Below are 16603 nucleotides of genomic sequence, written 5' to 3'. Positions count from 1 at the left end.
CCCTATGCACCCGCAGCCTGTGGGTTAGGTAACTAAAGCTTCTAGGTACTGAAGTCTGTGTACACTATCCTAGTGTCCAGGTCCACTGTTGTTTTCCCTCCATCCAGCCGGGTTCGTCCGGAATCCGTAACTTTCTAAACTGTACCATCCATAGACGTTGGTAAGCATCCCGTTTGAGAGTTCCCACTCTGCACGTGAGCCCCGTGGGCCTCCTGCTCCTTACTTACCTAGTTTGTAGCGTAGTCCTAGCGGTCCTCCAGCCTCTAGATCTCCTTACAGTATTTTCTTTCCTCGCATTCCATTGTTTTGAGTATATGGTTTGTCGTGCCCCTAAGGCGCACTTGTAAATATTGTGCGAACTCTTATTTCCTTTTTAGTATCGTCATGTGCTTAGCCCTCTGACCTCAAAGAGTTTAGAAGTGTATGTTAGTTAATAAATATCTGTTTATTTCATAACAACCTGTGTGGTGTCATTTCATTTGGTATTCAAGGGGTTATATATGTGGTAAAACAGCTGGCTTCACATGCCATTCAGAGTTTAGCCTAAAGACTGCTTTTGTCCACGCTACTAGGATAGCTGGTCTATAAGGTTGACTTACAACCCATCACCATAAGGCTTGTTTGGACTGATACAAGGTGGTCACTAGAACCAGTGAACATCATATATCAGGCCAACTTCTCACAACCCCGAAGGGTCGATGACACTTTTAGTCTTGATCCGAGCAGACAAATCCGAGGCCGTCGATCAGAGGACTGTCTTCAACAGTTTCGTTTCGTTTTTGCCTCTGTCTATTTCGGTGGATCGACTGATGGCTCCTTAGAAGTATTCTTAGCCGGTCTTGACGCGGGGCTATAGAATGTGGATTAAGATCTTGGCTAAGTCCTTCCGGCGATGCCTCGACCTGAGCCATAGAGAGTACAGTGTCAGTATTGGGCCCCGCGACTACGGGTGGGCCTTGCTCATCGCTTGAGTCGTCATAGACGGCTCCGATGGCCTCTGCGTCATCTCCTACCTAGACGACGTCTTCTTCATGGACGTAGTCTTCCTCTTCGTCCACACCGAAGTTAGAGTTTTGCTCCGACGCAGGGTCCGACTGCTGGTCAGGATCCTCTTAATAGACTCCTTCATTGCCATCGGCCTCGAAGATGTTCTCCGGGTCAGGCGCCGTTTTCTGCGCCGACTATCGTGCGGCAGGTCGAAGTCGAAGCGTCTTCTTTGACCGGAACTTGGAACAGGCCATACAGCTGGCCTCGTCGTGGTCCTGGGATAAACATTTATTGCTCACTGGGTGCACATCAATGTGAGGGTATTTGGAGTTGCAGAAGGGGCATCTCTTGAACGGGCTCCGTTCCATCGTCGATCGTAGTCTGGGCCTTTGGTGTCAAAAAGGCAAACGGCCTTCAACGTCCTGTTCGAAGAACTGGATGAAGTACAGGCACCGAACGAGAGACAATATCGACACCCCTAAGGCGTTTTGGCCTTGCGAAAAGTGCTTTATGCCGATTCCGAACTGGAGTCAAGAAAGTACATCCGAACACAATGGCGGAAAAAAACAATCTGAAGATGGAGAGGATGCCCATGTGCACTGTAGTCCAGGGGAGGAGCCACCTATCTCGTGATACTTCGAAGACTCTTCTAGGACAATAAAGTGCAATCATCCGGACCCAACACTAGGCGGCGATCTATGCACAGATATGAAATCAGCAGCCCACATGCCTCGAACACTTTAATACTTGCTGTTGATGTGGTTAATGCTGTCGACTATTTCGATGACAAGAGGGTCACAGTAGCCGCAGTGGAAACCGGCGTAGACTGTGAACTTGACGCTGAAGGCTTTTGGCCCCATTTACCTTTGGCAAGGCCAGTAGACCCTGATTTTTCCACTGGCGCTCCTGAGGACTGAGTGGAACCCATCTCTGTGGAGACCTGTTTTCCTTTTTTTGATATTCCTTGGAACTAAGACTTTAGAATGTTTCCTTCTCTCTTCATGTTGACCCTCAGGCGACCTGGGTCTCTTGGTTGACAAAGAGGACGTGTCGCTATCCACAGAGGCAGCAGACCGCTTCTTTAGCCAGATTAGAAGTCTTCATTCTATATCACTCAGGGTTTTAGTAGAGAAGGTGCGATTGATCTTGCATTGTTTTATCTCATGGCTGGGACAGAGACAATAGAGAGTCCTTATGTGCATCATCTACATGCACTTATCTTCCCACAGGATTTACAGGCTTTAAATACTTCAATATTATCGGACATTCTTGCTAAAGAAATATGAAAGAAACTTATCTGAAAAAATTAAGAAAACTGAGCAGTGCTCAGGGCAACTCCCTTACACAACGATGTGTGGTGAAAATCTGAGGGACTCTCTGGGGAAGGTTCTGGAGGGTGCTGGTTGCTGATTGGCTGAGTTTTCACTTTGGTCCTTTTTGTTAAAGGAGACCATTAGGCTATATAATATATGGTTTATACCATAATGGCGTATGGAAATGTACTCATTCTTACCTGCTACTTTGTTATTTATGTACCATGGGACTCCAACTATGACGAAGGGGAATGACTCAGGCATGTGAATCTATGAAAGATACCCAAATACTGGATAATGTGGAGTTGCATCCCCCTTTTCATGGCAGGCAGGATTAAGATTATTTAATTGTTATCCTCCCCGTTTCCTTTGTTTAAAAACATTCCCATAACCCTTAGTCTTCCTTCACCAGCCTACGTAGGCTGTTGATTTGTCTAATTTGTGCCGCACATAGACCTCCAGTGGATTGGGATACGCATACTAAGGGGGAAGATATCCATCAGTTTATCGTCCTTTGCCGCCCTGTCATCATTTGAACCCTTCCCAAAGTGTGGAAGCTGAGTTGTTGCCACTTCAACAAGGAAAGGGAAGTGTGCGGTAAAGTGAATGGTCGTAACTCGATAACTGAGGAGCAGTGCAAAAGAAAAGTGAAAAAAGGAGAAAGAGGTGCTCTATATTAAAATTGAATAATGAACGCTGAGGAACTTTATTCTGGTACCGTTCATTTCCAAGGTTAAAAAAATCAGTGCAATACAGCCAGTGAGTAACCCTAATAGTCACTGGGTTGTCTTAAGGGTCGACATGTTTCTGCGGTCTACTCGGCAGCCGTCTGTGCCCCGAACAGCTGGGAGGGTAATTTAATCATATCACCTCTTCAGTTTGATGGATATACGCACTGGACCCCCATCCAAAAGTACTGTCCAGACTTTTCTCTTGCTTTAAACAAAGGATAAGGGATCAGGTAGGGCATGTTATATAAAGGCATAGAGAAAGCAGGGCAGGGACATTTTGAAGAGCGCTGCACAACCCAGGAGCAGCAGTAGTAAGGATCTCCAAAGCGGGACATCACGTTTTAGTCGTGCCAATGGTGGCTTCTGATTTGACAGAGAAAAGGTTTGGGTTCGGTGGAGATAGAATTCCAAGGTATCAAACTGCTCTGTAACCTCACACCCCCTCTCCACACAGGATATAGACCAGGGATTTTGCCCTATTAATAGTGTAGCCTGAATAACGACCAAACTAGGTATGAATTTGTAGTATTCTGTCAAGAGTGAAGGCAAGGTCAGCCACATAGCAGGCATAGAGAAACACCCTATGTTCCCAGTGGTCAGTCCATTGCAGACCTCAGAGCAACAGATCTCACCAAATCCAAGGTGCCAGGGGTTCACGTACGAGTGCAAAAACTTAGGGGCGAGAGAGGGCACCCCTGTCAAGTACCCAATTGGAGTCTAAACTGAGATTTCCCTACTAACGATAAGTGCCAAGGGTATGGTGTAAAGGAGCACCCATGCCATATAGCGCAGGCCTAAGCCCACCCTGGCCAGAACTTCAAAGAGGTACAGCCATTCGATCGTGTTGAATGCCGTCCAAGCATTGAGAGAGAAAACTAAGGTGTCTTCCTTGAGCTTGCCGGATTGAACCAGCACCCAGTTTAGGCACTGAAGATTACCAGCAATTTTAGTGCCCTGATCAAAGCCAGATGGACCAGCACAGAAATGAAGGGCATGAGGTGGGAGCCTAGTGCTTTAGCTAATAATTTTTAGAAGTTAAAGAGCAAAATGGGACTGTATGACACTCAGCGCTCTGCTGGTTTAGCCTCTTTAGATGTCACATTGATAGAGACCAGTCTTTGGTCCCTGGTGAGTGGGCCATTTTTTGTCTCTCCTTGTACATCTTCAGAAGATGGGCATTGAGTTCAGGAGCAGCTAGCTCGGAGTTCAATTGATATTTAGCTATGGCCTCTGACTTTTCTGGAAAGTAAGTCTTGTATGGCCCTAGTAAGTTAGCTGTCAGTTAAATCCTGTTAGACTGAGTTCTCTGGTTGGCACGGGTATTCACTTGTGACAAACAGGGACCCTCTCCTCTAGTCGTGGTAAGAGAACTACTCCTTAGAAATAACCCTTGCTCACCCTCTAGGTAGTGTGGCGCGAGCAGACAAGGCTAATCTTCAGGGCGATAGTTAAGCATTTATGATTACACACAGTAAATATAATGACCCACCACAAACTGACATCAGTCGTAAGGCTGTATCAAAAATACGTCGACTTTATATAAAAATACTTAGTCGCAGATTCATCACAAGACCATATAACATTTAGCGATTGAGGCCACCAGATTTGAATAGGCAATAGTTCTTAGTGTTCTGTTCAGCAAGGTACGCTTCGTGCTGGTGAAGACACATATTAGTTAATGATGGACGAGAGGGAAAACAAACGTTGCGGACCCTGGATCCGATGTGAACTCTGGATCGAGTTAAAGTGTACCTTGTTGCGAGTGTCCGAGGCGTTTCAGGCGCGGCCTCAGGTGAGGGCGGACTCTGGACGAGGCCGGCGGTTCTCCGGGGATTTATCCGGCTCGAAGCCCCCTCGAGGTGCGAGGCGGGTGAGGAGGACGGTGGAGGATTGTGGCGATTCGGGGTCTGGAGCAACTCGCGGGGAGTCGTTCAGGCCTGCAGGACGTTCTTATTAGTACGACTGGTAGTACCTGTGGATCTGTGTGGGTCGTCGTGTTCTCGGGCTGACTGGTGCAGCACCGGGCCTCCGGTACCAACGTACGGAAGGCCTTCTTGAGGTGCGGCACATGCCTTGGTATGCAGGAGGCCAAAGCGAGAGTCTGGTACATATCAACGTACGGACCGTCCGAGGCCATCAGATGCGCTCTGTGCAGATTCCGGCAGGAGAAGAGGAGGCGCACAATGCGCTCCTTAGTAGGCGAGGTGACAGGAGAGCAGGCGGCCCGGCACTGAAGCGGAGAGCGACTCAAGCTTGAGCAGAGCTCTCTGCGGCGGGGCGGCCAGGCTCCGAGCTGTCACAACCTTAGGAGGGCAAAGGCACCAGAGTCACAACTCCGGCGAGGGAATAGAACTTAAGGGCCCAGCAGCAGACAGGCATAGGTAGAATTGAACCCAATGGTCCTGGGGTTCAGGTCAGGGGCAAGCTCAACATCAAGCCCTTGGAGATCATTTCAGGCACAAGTCTTTAAAGTCCTCTCTGGTCTTTTCCTCTCCATTCTCAGCAAGGCACCACTGCAGGTATCCTTTCCTCAGCTTCTCTTGGTCCTTCTAGTCAGGCAGAGGTTCGTCGTGGTCAAAACAGGATCTGATTTGTCAGGAGCGGAGCTCCTCTTTATACACAGTTTCTTTTGTCTTTCCCGGCCAGGGGGGGCCTTTGCATAGTCCATCTCAGCTCTTGAGTACTTTATTTTGCGAAGTCTGGGTTTTCCTTTCAGTGAGCAGGGCATGCCCCGCAGACGCTCCACAGGAGGTGGAGCCAGCATTGTGAAGACAAGTACAGTCCAGGAGTACTCCGTTAACGGTCTTCCCCTCTCTTTACCAGGTGTAGGGCAGAGTCGTCAGCCGCTCCCCAAGAGGCGGAGCCGGCATTGAGGTGGCAGAGCAAAGGCCTATTCAGAGTCAAGGGGCACTCCCCCCACCCATCCTGGTGTAATCTATCTATTCACCACTTGTCTTCCCCCAGCCCTGTCACTCACACAAACCAGACAGCAAATACACATAAGAGCAGAGCTGGTCGAGATGGTTAGGCAAGCAAATGCTAACTTATAAAAGTAGCATTTGCGAACACAGGATATTAAAATAAACTTTACTAAAAGAAATATTTTATTATTCTGAGTTCAGGCATACTAAACTGGACTTCCTACCATGTTCGGAGTCTACTAGGATTATAGAGTGTAATAATTCAGCAGCCCATTCTAGCCTACAAGAACAGGTAGCCTTGCAATAGTGAAAAATGAGAATGGCTGTAATTCACTATTTGGACATGCCACGCACCCTGCCAGTGGGCCTACCGAAGGGGTGACTGATATGAAGTAAAGGGAAGGGTTAGAGGCTGGTAAGTGTGTGCACTTACCCAGCCGGCATGACCGTACCAGACTGCACGCAGGTTCTGCAATGACAGACCTTAGACACATTTTAAAAGGCGGCATCTGTGGGTGGCGCAACCCCCACTGCAGGCCCATGAGCTGTATCAGTATTTACAAGCCCTGGCACTCCGGTGCACTTTACTGGGGACTGACAGTAAATCCAATGAACCAATCATGGAAATCAATTACGGATACACTTTACAATGGGGAGAGCATATGCACTTTAGCACTGGTCAGCAGTGGTAAAGTGCCCAGAGTCATTATACCAACAAAAACAGGTCAGAGAGAATATTGGAGGAAGGCAAAAAGTTCAGGGATGACCCTGCCAAGAGGGCCAAGTCCAACAGATCCGCTTCAAGGAGTTCTGGTCTTTAGTGAGGACGGACGCTGTATGTCAGCCAGGAGTTCGCAGGATTCTTCTGCAGTAGCGGTCCCTGCTGCGGAATACATCTGCATGTAGTACGCAGCAAAGAAATTGGCTATTCGCTGTCGGTCTCGGTCGTTTGCCATTTTCAGACTCAATTTCCACCACAAACGTTTGCTCACCTATCCATCCATAAAGGTGGTGTTGAGTTGCACCTGGCGGCCTTCAATGTTAAATCCCAATATTCCTATTACTTGAGGGTCAGGGTATGTCAGGCTTCCAATTGGTCCGGTCAAACAAGATGTTCTCTAGGTTAAGGGTTGTTCTCTCCCAAGTACCCATTAGGGCTACATATCTGCAGTGTGCATCTGGCCAGGTTTGGTGGATGGTAAGCGGAAACAACTTTGTGAGAAAGATCCCCACCCCCCTGGAGCCATTAGTGTACTCCGCATGGGGAACCATTTTGCATCCTCACCTGTCTATTTCTTGGCAGGCACTGCCCAAAAGAGGAGTCTCTGAGTAAGTCTGGGGAGTGTCTATGTACTGCAGTACCACTGCTCTCTTCATTTTGTTCCCAACGCCATTGACATTCCAGGACATAAGGCTTGCTCATTGTCGCTGCCATAAGTTTGCCTGCTGCGGGTGTCTCCCATTTCCCTCACCTGTTGGTGCAGACCAAAGGGAAGGTAGTAATATCACTATGGGCTCCATAAGCCCATGAACGAGATTGTGTGCTGTAACGTGTGTGCTGTAAACAGAAGTATGAAGACAAACAAAACCCCCAATCAAACCCCTCCGCCCCTCACCCTGCCTCCCAGCATAGTGGACTTGTAACTGCGCAACCCCTCCCCCACACCCCTGCTCCCCCACATTCCAGAGTGCCTGTCTCACAAAACCACAAACTATAGGTGGCAGTGGCAACCCCAGGGATCCCCCCCCCCCCAAATTGGGAAGATCAATTGTTACCAGAGTTTGCCACCTTCCAGACTGCTGAGAAATAGTTGGAGGCCCTTTGGTTGCAGTTGGTTTAGTATGAGATCTTCAAGAAAGAGGTACACTGCTAGGCCCTCCACACGCTCGGGCACTCTAATTATAGGATCATTATTTCTTCTCAACCAGCCTCTTCGAAGTCCTCTAACCTGGCCCCCAATACCTTCCCAGTCATGTGCAATTCTTTGACTTGTTTTAACGGTGACGTTTCAAATCCGAGTGTGGTGAGCAAGTCCTCTGCTTCCTTCGCCTGAGTTCCCATGTTATGCAAGTCATCCCTCATCAACGTGCCTTCTATGGAGCTGGAGTAAATCGGTCTCCAGATAGTGATGAATGCCTTTTATCACTACCACAATGTCTTTAAGGGTGAGCCTGTCTCCGTTACCTGGTGGAGTGCAATGTGCCTCTGCCGTCACAGTCAGTTTGGCACATGGGAAGAGTTAACTTATCCAATTTTGTTTGAAGACCCCACCCTGTGCATGTTTGCCTCCACTCACTGCCTTTGGAAGTCGCCGAAAATTCAGAACACAAAGAAAGGAGTAGGGAGGTGGTGTTGCAGAGATGTTAAAACAGTACCAGCCAGAGTTCAGAATAAAATTGGTTCTCTTTTTGCTCTAGCGCCAGGTACTTTTTAAAGTTAAAACAGTACCAGCCAGAGTTCAGAATAAAATTGGTTCTCTTTTTGCTCTAGCGCCAGGTACTTTTTAAATCTTCACTACACACCCCCCCACTCACTTGATAACATACCCCACACATTGTACACCACACATAGTCAACACCATAAGTGCTCCCGCGTAGCCGTAGGTCGCAGCACGCCGCATCCCGATAGAGGGGTGCGAAGACCCCGATGATGAAGCATGACACCAAGGGGCCTTTTGGTGTGTGAGGGGTATTTAACAAAACACTGAGTGCTTCAACATTTATTGATCACTCTCTTCCCTTCACTTTTGAATGTTGGATTTCTTTTGTTTACTTAATTATTGTTGTGGAGCGCGAATCCAACTATCTGCTCTACCTCCCCCCTGTGTTTTTGATAAAGCAGAGATAATCAAAGCCATCAACCAAGTGGAGCAATGAAATTTAAATGCCCTATTGCAGCCTGCAGGTTTTCCCTCCGTTCAATCCTGTGACCTCCTTCAACCCTACAGCTACTCACAGTCTATTGAAGGACAGAAGCTGCGGAGAGTGGGAGCCAGGGCAACTGCTACATGGTCACTGTCCTCACTCTTGGTAAGGGGTCCGGGTCACCTCATTAAGCATGGGGGTTGGGATCTTCCAACCCTCAACACTTGTGTCCACTATAGTAAAAACGGTAGGGGGGGGGGGGGGGGAGGGGGGGGGAGAGGTGTACTATACTGCTGCATGTCCAAGTGTGCTTCCAGGCTGGAAAATCACTTAGGAGGGCTCCTCTTGGGAACAGAGGCTTGTTGTTTCAGGCTATGGCTGCAAGTACTTTCCAAGTGTTCAGGAAGCAGCAGGCAACTTTACCTTCTGGCAGTAATGCAATCTGGGGCCCCCAATCAATTCTGGCCAGGTAGCGCCCAAGGACACCACCACTGGTGTAGGTTGGGATGAGCCGGCATCACATACTTCCAAAGGTACACAGCCTACACTCATCACCAGGAGATGTGCACTGCCAGTCGTTGGGGCCAGTTTTACTCAGTGCAGTGCTGCCACCCACTGCACCTCATCAGGTGCAATCAATCTGCCTCCATTACCTCCCGGCAGGTGGAGGGGGTAGGGGGAGCAGGCTGGAGGGGTGAGCACATACAGCCCAATCAGAGGCTGCCGTACAGTTTCCTAGTGCCCCTAAATACTTCAGGAGACAGCAGGCTGGCAGGGCAGAAGGTGCATTCTCTGGAGGGCATCTGAAGTCACTCTGTTGGGTGAAACTGAATTCACGGGCACACTGTGTGCCAGTGGGGTGTGATCACTCACACTCTTGCGGTTTAGAACGGGCAGCAGCACAGGGTCACTGGGACGCCATCCTTCCTCCGCTGCTGTCAGCGGCTGCTGCAACTCCGCCCAGTCAGGACTCAACTGGGGAATATGCTACAGGCGGGGTCTGTTTGGATACCGTCAGAGGCCCAGTGGGTGCCCGAGTCACCTTTCAGGAGTCAGACGGGCATATTTACCTCCCTTTTATCAAGAGGCAGAGGTTTCACTCCTATTCTCTCCCTGGGTTGGCCCATTAATGTATGCATATTGAGCAGGGGGAGGAGGCCTAAGAAAAAGTGGCCTTGCTTGCATTCAGGTGTGTTTAACCTGTGTGAACTAATCCGTGCTTTTAAAAAATTTAAATAAAGTTAAGAAAACATGCCTGTTAGAGATAACCACACAAACACTTTTATAAAACTTCACCGAAGCAGAGTTTTGTGGAAAGGCAATATTTAAATGAGGACCACTTTTTTTTTTAGTTAGTGACTGGGCCAATCTTTAATCCCAATCCAACCCTGCATGAGACAAACATGTACTCTAATACTACGAAGTCCTAGTCGTTGATTGGAGGACGGGACAGCAAGTTGCATGCAGTAGGATAAAAGCAGTTAAAAATCAAATCAGAAAACTAGCTGAAAACCCTACCAAGGGTCATAATTTGATCAGTCAGCAGTGTAAGGCATGGTTGAACAGATCAGTTAAAGATTTTATGAGGACAAGTTAGGTTCTCTGTAGTAGTATAAAGTTTAAAAAACTGCATTAGTGCAGGTTAACAAAATGCAAATGAGAACAGTCAAACCCACTCATCTGCTGTATTACATTTTGAAAAGATGCAAACATTTTTAACCAAGCTAAAACATTTTGAATAGAATACTCCATACCTTTCCATTGTAGATCTCAAAGAAAGTGACACACACATCAATGTCCAAGCTCTTGTACCGTGGTTGGCTCTGGAGGAGGAACACATCCCTAGCTTAAAAAAAGATAGTTGATTTAATAAACGGTTTATTTGGACAAAGGAAATTAATTCATGATTTTATACTTACAAGCGAAAGCATAGATGCCTTTTGAAACATTCTGACTTTTGCCAGAAAAGTCTCCACCCATTGTCTATTAAAAAATGTTTTAAAAAGTAAAATTAGCAAAGATAACCATCCATGAAACCATAAAAAGACTGCAGCGCTCAAATACAATGGCATCTAGAATGGTATAAACTTCTGAACAAGCAAATTCAAGTTGGACTACAGATCCGTTAGCAACTGGCTACCCTCATTTAATGCAACAGCTTAATGAATGTATGACTGTAGTGAATTTATGAGATTGTAATTGTAGATAACTAAAGAATTAAGGGGAATAAGCAGGAGTGCATCATTAGATAATGTGAAACTACCTTTGACCCCCTGCCCCTCCCAGTAGATCTAGGGTTCTCCTACCAATGTTAATATGCACTCCCAGTTAGGAAAAAGTTTCATAATTTGTCACAACTGGAATACACCCGTTACACACTAGGACAGTTTCATGCCACTTGCTACTTCAGTTAAGCAATGGATGGATGAGTGAATTTAAAAGAGTTACGGAAAGCTAACACTTAAGCGGTGCCTCAGCCTTTCAAGTTGTACAGAACTGTAAAGTTTATATTGGTGTTTGATATCAAAGATCAGCCCTCTCACAAACAAATGAAGCCACAAGAGTTTGTAAAGAAAGGCAAGCAAGTTACTAAGCTGTGAAACTGCTCTACATCACATGAGTAGTAGACCATGTCAAACTTAGAAATCATCCAATACAATATGCAACATGCTAGGTTTACAAACGGGAAGTTTGTTTATAGTACGTAAAACCTACTTTTTCCAAAACTTCCTTGAGCAGCAGTGAAAGCAGCTCTAGAAATGATGCTAATGGATAGTATAGGTTAAGCGAAAGAAAATAAATGAGAATTCCTTTGGTAAAAACAGAACAATCTCTAGAAAATAAAGGGTGGAGAGCCAGGATGTTCTCCGATTGACTTATTGGATAATTCAAAGAATAAAATTCTATTTAAATACAATACCAAACATTATGCACCTGTTGTAAAAGTAGCTCAGCACCACTGTTCTGACTGTACTATAAGACTTTGAGCAAGTGTTCTCACAATAGTGTTAGCAGACGGTCCAGGAAAGTTTCCAGGTGGCAGCCTTCCCAGCATCAAATCAACCGCATGTTGGCCTTTATCACCACCCCTGCAGTCTTCCCTTTCACCAAGTGAGCAGTAACACTTTCAGTTAGTAATCTGTCCATCTCACGATACACAAATGTGATTAAATTCAGTAGTCCTCTGACAACAGAAGCCTTGAACATACCGTTAAAAGTGTGACCCAACTTCAGGGTTAAGATTTGTATGCAAGCACGGGTTTCAATGTAGTAGCTGAGTACTATGTTAATGTTCAGAGTATGCAACATCTCTTTGAGAAGCATATGATGGCCAACCTGGCACCCACTGTCATGCTGCATCTAAGCAATTAAGTAGAAATGAGATTCACCAGTAAAGAGTAAAGGAATGGCTGCACAGAACTCTTGCGCTTAAATTAGACCTCTGAAATGTTGGTGATAGTTTCAAACACCTCAAAAGGGGTGAATTAGAGAAACTGTTACTCAGATCAAATCTACGCACTGATAAACAGGGCTAGGTGGAGGTCAGAGGAATAGTGGATTAGTTTGGTCTGCCAGGAAGTTATGGGATACAAAATCTTTTAAACAGAAAATGTAGGGAGCTCAAGACAGGAAGTCATGTTAAAGAATTAACGACTATAAGTAAGCATGCCTCATTAAAAAAATAGACAATAAGGAAAATGAAATGTTAAATGGTCTACTGGAGAAAAGGCAAAGGCATAAAATCTCCAACCACAATTTGAGAGGAGGAAGTAAAGGGAATAATGGGGGCGCTAGGTGGCGCTGGACCAAGATGGCCGCACTGCAGTGAGGCTCTCGCCTGGTTGAGCCGTTAATAATCCAGCATACCATCCTAACCGGTACAAAACGCTCTAACTGGACCGGGAACAACTTTGTCTCGCCGAGCTGAACGCTCCGACACCAAGAACTCCTTGATAGGGTCACCACAACGGAGGTAAACTGCTGTGGACCCGGCGAGCGGACCCTCGCGCCTATTTACGTGCCAGCTCCCCTGCGGCGGAGGACTACGAGACATCGGGGATTCAAGGCCCAGCGGTTAGTGCGGCATAAGCGCTCGGGGCGGATGACCCTGACGATCCTCCTGCGGTGGCCGTTGGCGGAGGTGAGGAAACCCCCCTCCCTCCTCTCCCCCCCCCGATAGAGATATCTGCCGTGGGCCTCTCCTTCCCCCGCCCTCCCTTCCCTGCACTGGGACGGGACCGAGCGCACCATCCAGCTTACGGCCGATGCCCCTTTAACCCTGCCGCGTGTCCAGACGTCCCCCCTGCTAAGTTCAGCTACTGGCACCCGTAGGAGCTGGGAGGCCCTTTGTAACTGCCGATCCCCCCATTAGCCGCGTACACAGGTACTGGAGCAAGCGCCCCGGCAGCCTTTTGGCGTGAAATAAATCCCGGCCGCCCTACCCTGCTCCGGCAGGGGCAGACCATCTGCTGAGCCTCCTGGAGGCCAGGGGGGGGAGGGGGGGGGGGGGACCGCACGGGAACCTGCTGACGCCCTGGAGGCCCCCCTGACGCCCTACAACCGAGCAGGGCCCCACGGGTGGAGATCGTGTAGGGCCACTCTCCCTCACCCAGCGGCAGCCATTTTGTGGAACCCAGCACAGGGGGACCTTTACGCGTCTGCTCGGCACCCGTCATGCACAGACCTCTGCCTTCCCATCCTCGGTCCAGGCGTCGCTGGTGGCCTTGCTCTCGGAAGCTTTGCAATCGTGGCATTGAGAACGCAGGGGGGCGCCATGGGCCGTGGCGACGCCAAGCAATCTAAGATCCCATTCGAGGCCCGGGAGACGACCAAAATGACGCCTGGGCCTGGTAACAGCCCCACCGCAACCATGCCACCGGACGAGGACTGGAAGTCTCTACTTCTGAGCATGAAGCAAAGCCTCACCAATATAGACGCAACAATTGATAACATGAACTCTCGTATGGACGGTATTGTGATGAAATTAGATCAACATGACAAGCGTCTTAAGGAGGTAGAGGAAAGAATCTCTGGACTAGAAGATGGAGCCACCACCGCGCGTCGCCAGGTTTCCCAAATGGACAGGCTCCTCAAAGTTAATGCAGAAAAGAATGAGGACTTGGAAGCCAGGTCCCTGCGAAACAATGTCCGCATACTAGGCCTGGCGGAATCTACAAATACTGGGAAAATGGAACCCTTTGTGGAGGCCCTAGTTGTGGAACTCTTTGGGAAGGACTCCTTTTCCCCGCATCGTATAGTGGAGCGGGCACAGAGGTCCTTAGCGGCTAAATCACCCCCCCGGAGCTGCCCCCAGGCCCATCCTGGCACGGTTCCTCAATTACAGGGACCGCGACACAGTGCTCCGCCGTGCCCGAGAAATTGGCACTGTGACCTATGGCAACACCACTTTGTCCTTCTTTCCGGACATTACCCCTGCAGTGCAAGAGGCCCGGCGAAAATTTGCTGCTGTTAAAAATAAACTGCAATCTCTGGACATCTCTTATGCCATGCTCTACCCTGCAAAACTGAAGATCTCACCACGGCAAGCATCACATTTTTGCAAATCCACAACAGGTCGACGACTTTCTGAAGCAGCGAAGACACGACCGAGCTGGGCACGACGAAGAGGGGGGCAGATCCCGCTCATGCTCGCCGATGGAGCAACAAGACTGACTCCGTCCTGGATAATGCCGATACTTGATGGCTGCCTGTGCTTACTATGTGCAGCTCCAGAACCTTCATTCCCGGTACTTTTACTGACTTTCTCAATACCGGTTTGAATAATAGACCAGGCTCGACAACCTACCTCCATCCCAAGTCGGGCGGCCCGGCTGTCGGCTGGCGCCTTTTGGGTGTGACTTGTGGGGTAGGGGGCAGGTCGGGCGCCCCTGGCAACGCTTCCCCAATAGGTGATGCCCGATATTACCTCTCCCTTTTCAGGGAAGAGGCGACTCTGATCTGTTGGTTTCTTGTACTTCGTTTCTCTGGGTTCTTGGCTGGGGCGGGAGGTGTTCTGTACCCGGCGGGTTGGGGTGGCCGGTGTGGGTGGGAAGGGGATCTGATATCTTACAGTGGTACTCACTGTTACTTGATGTGCATTCAGGTTCGGTAGATCTGCTTGGAGCTGATGATTAATGTTTGTTTGAATAGCGTAGCTTCTTGTAAACGTAGCACCTCCGTGCAGAACCAGCACGCGTATTTGCGTTTATGGACATGGGTGAGGTAGCGGGGACACAGCCTATTCAGCAATTACAATTGATGTCATGGAATGTCCGGGGGCTCAACAACCCGCGGAAGAAGAGACTGGTGTTGGGATATCTAGCGAGACATGGTGTCTGTTGCACTGCTGCAGGAGACACACTTAATGTCAGGAACGTCTCCATTGTTTGCGGCCCGGTGGGCCTCCAGTAGAGTGTTTTCCTCATACTCCAATTATGCTAGAGGGGTGACAATTTTGGCGAGACGAGGTGTGCGTTTTATTCTTGAAGGATCAGAGGCTGACTCGGCAGGCAGATTCTGTATGGCATGGGGTAGGCTATACTCACATAGGGTTCTATTTGCCTGCTACTATGGCCCCAATGTGGATGACCCATCCTCCCTCCTCACAGTGTGGGGTAAGATTCAGTCGATGGGATTGCGCATATAATCTTTGGAGGTGACTTCAACACAGTACTTCGCCCCAATGCAGACAGGTCCCACCCTCAGTCATTACACTACACGCATACCCAACGTGCTCTGTCTAATATTGTCGAGGAGTGCCGTCTGACTGACGTCTGGAGGCACTTCCATCCAACACAGACGCAAGGCACACATTACTCTGCTGTACACTCCACTGGGGCACGCCTAGACTACATTTTTTGCTCTGCAGGGCTCTCCTCCTGATGTAGGCAGCATCCCACCTGGCCCGCACCCTTTCTGATCATGCCCCAGTATGGGTTTCATTACGTATTCCACAAGACTCCTCTCCCTATCTAAATTGGCGCCTTAACCCGGCACATCTCACTGACTCCGCCTTCAAGGCAGAGCTGGCGCAAGACATTCAAGATTTCTTCGACCGCAACATAAACTCGGTTTCCAGCATTACCACAGTTTGGAGGCTTTTAAGGTAATGGTCAGGGGGTGGTGTATTGCCAAGGGGGGGAGGAGTCCTTAGGTCCTTAGAGACGAGTTGCGGAAGCTTGAACGCGAGCTGAAGCAACTCGAAAGGGAGGCGGAGAGTGACCCACCCAACTATACAGCTAGGGCTAAACTTCGTGAGAAGCTGAATGACTACACAGACCTGGCTGACAGGGAATGCAAATTCCTAGGTAAGCCATATGCAGAGCACATCTACGGCAAAGGTGACAGGCCCGGCAAGGCGCTTGCTTCCACGATAAACCCCCCTAGATATCACAATTATATCAACGCTGTTAGATGAACATAATGTACCACAACGAGAACTACCGGAACAGCTTCGGATCCTAGCTAACCACTACTCCAAGCTCTACACTTCCCAATGGTCCAATCCCACGCCCCTGAACACTTACCTCGACGACACCGCACTTGCATGGTTAGGTCCATCCCAACAAAAATTCCTTCATCACGTGCTTGAACTAGAAGAGATCACGGATGAGATCATGTCTATGAAGTCGGGGAAATCGCCGGGTTCGGGTGGTTTGCCGATTGATTTTTATAAGGCCTTTTTGCACATTCTTGCCCCGATACTACAACAAGTTTACTATGCGTCGCTGGAGGAGGGCACCCTACCGACCAATATGCGGGAAGCTCTTATAACGTCGCTGCTAAA

General features: G+C 48.6%; 1 protein-coding gene across 2 annotated transcripts in view; it reads right to left on the bottom strand.

Moving 5' to 3' along the window:
• The window catches only part of KIF2C (kinesin family member 2C), a 1247488-nt gene that overhangs the window by 624387 nt on the left and 606498 nt on the right, over positions 1–16603 (bottom strand). For both annotated transcript variants that reach the window (XM_086952306.1, XM_086952307.1), the window contains 2 exons: positions 10737–10800; positions 10572–10663 (listed from right to left, as the gene is read on the bottom strand). In XM_086952306.1, the coding sequence (XP_086808432.1) occupies positions 10572–10663; positions 10737–10800 (156 nt within the window). The remainder of the gene's footprint in view (positions 1–10571; positions 10664–10736; positions 10801–16603) is intronic.

Source organism: Lissotriton vulgaris, chromosome 1_1, assembly GCF_964263255.1.
Source record: "Lissotriton vulgaris chromosome 1_1, aLisVul1.2, whole genome shotgun sequence".
NCBI classification, from domain to species: domain Eukaryota; kingdom Metazoa; phylum Chordata; class Amphibia; order Caudata; family Salamandridae; genus Lissotriton; species Lissotriton vulgaris.
The sequence above is the reverse complement of the archived record's forward strand: the minus strand, read 5'-3'. Positions and strand labels throughout refer to the sequence as shown.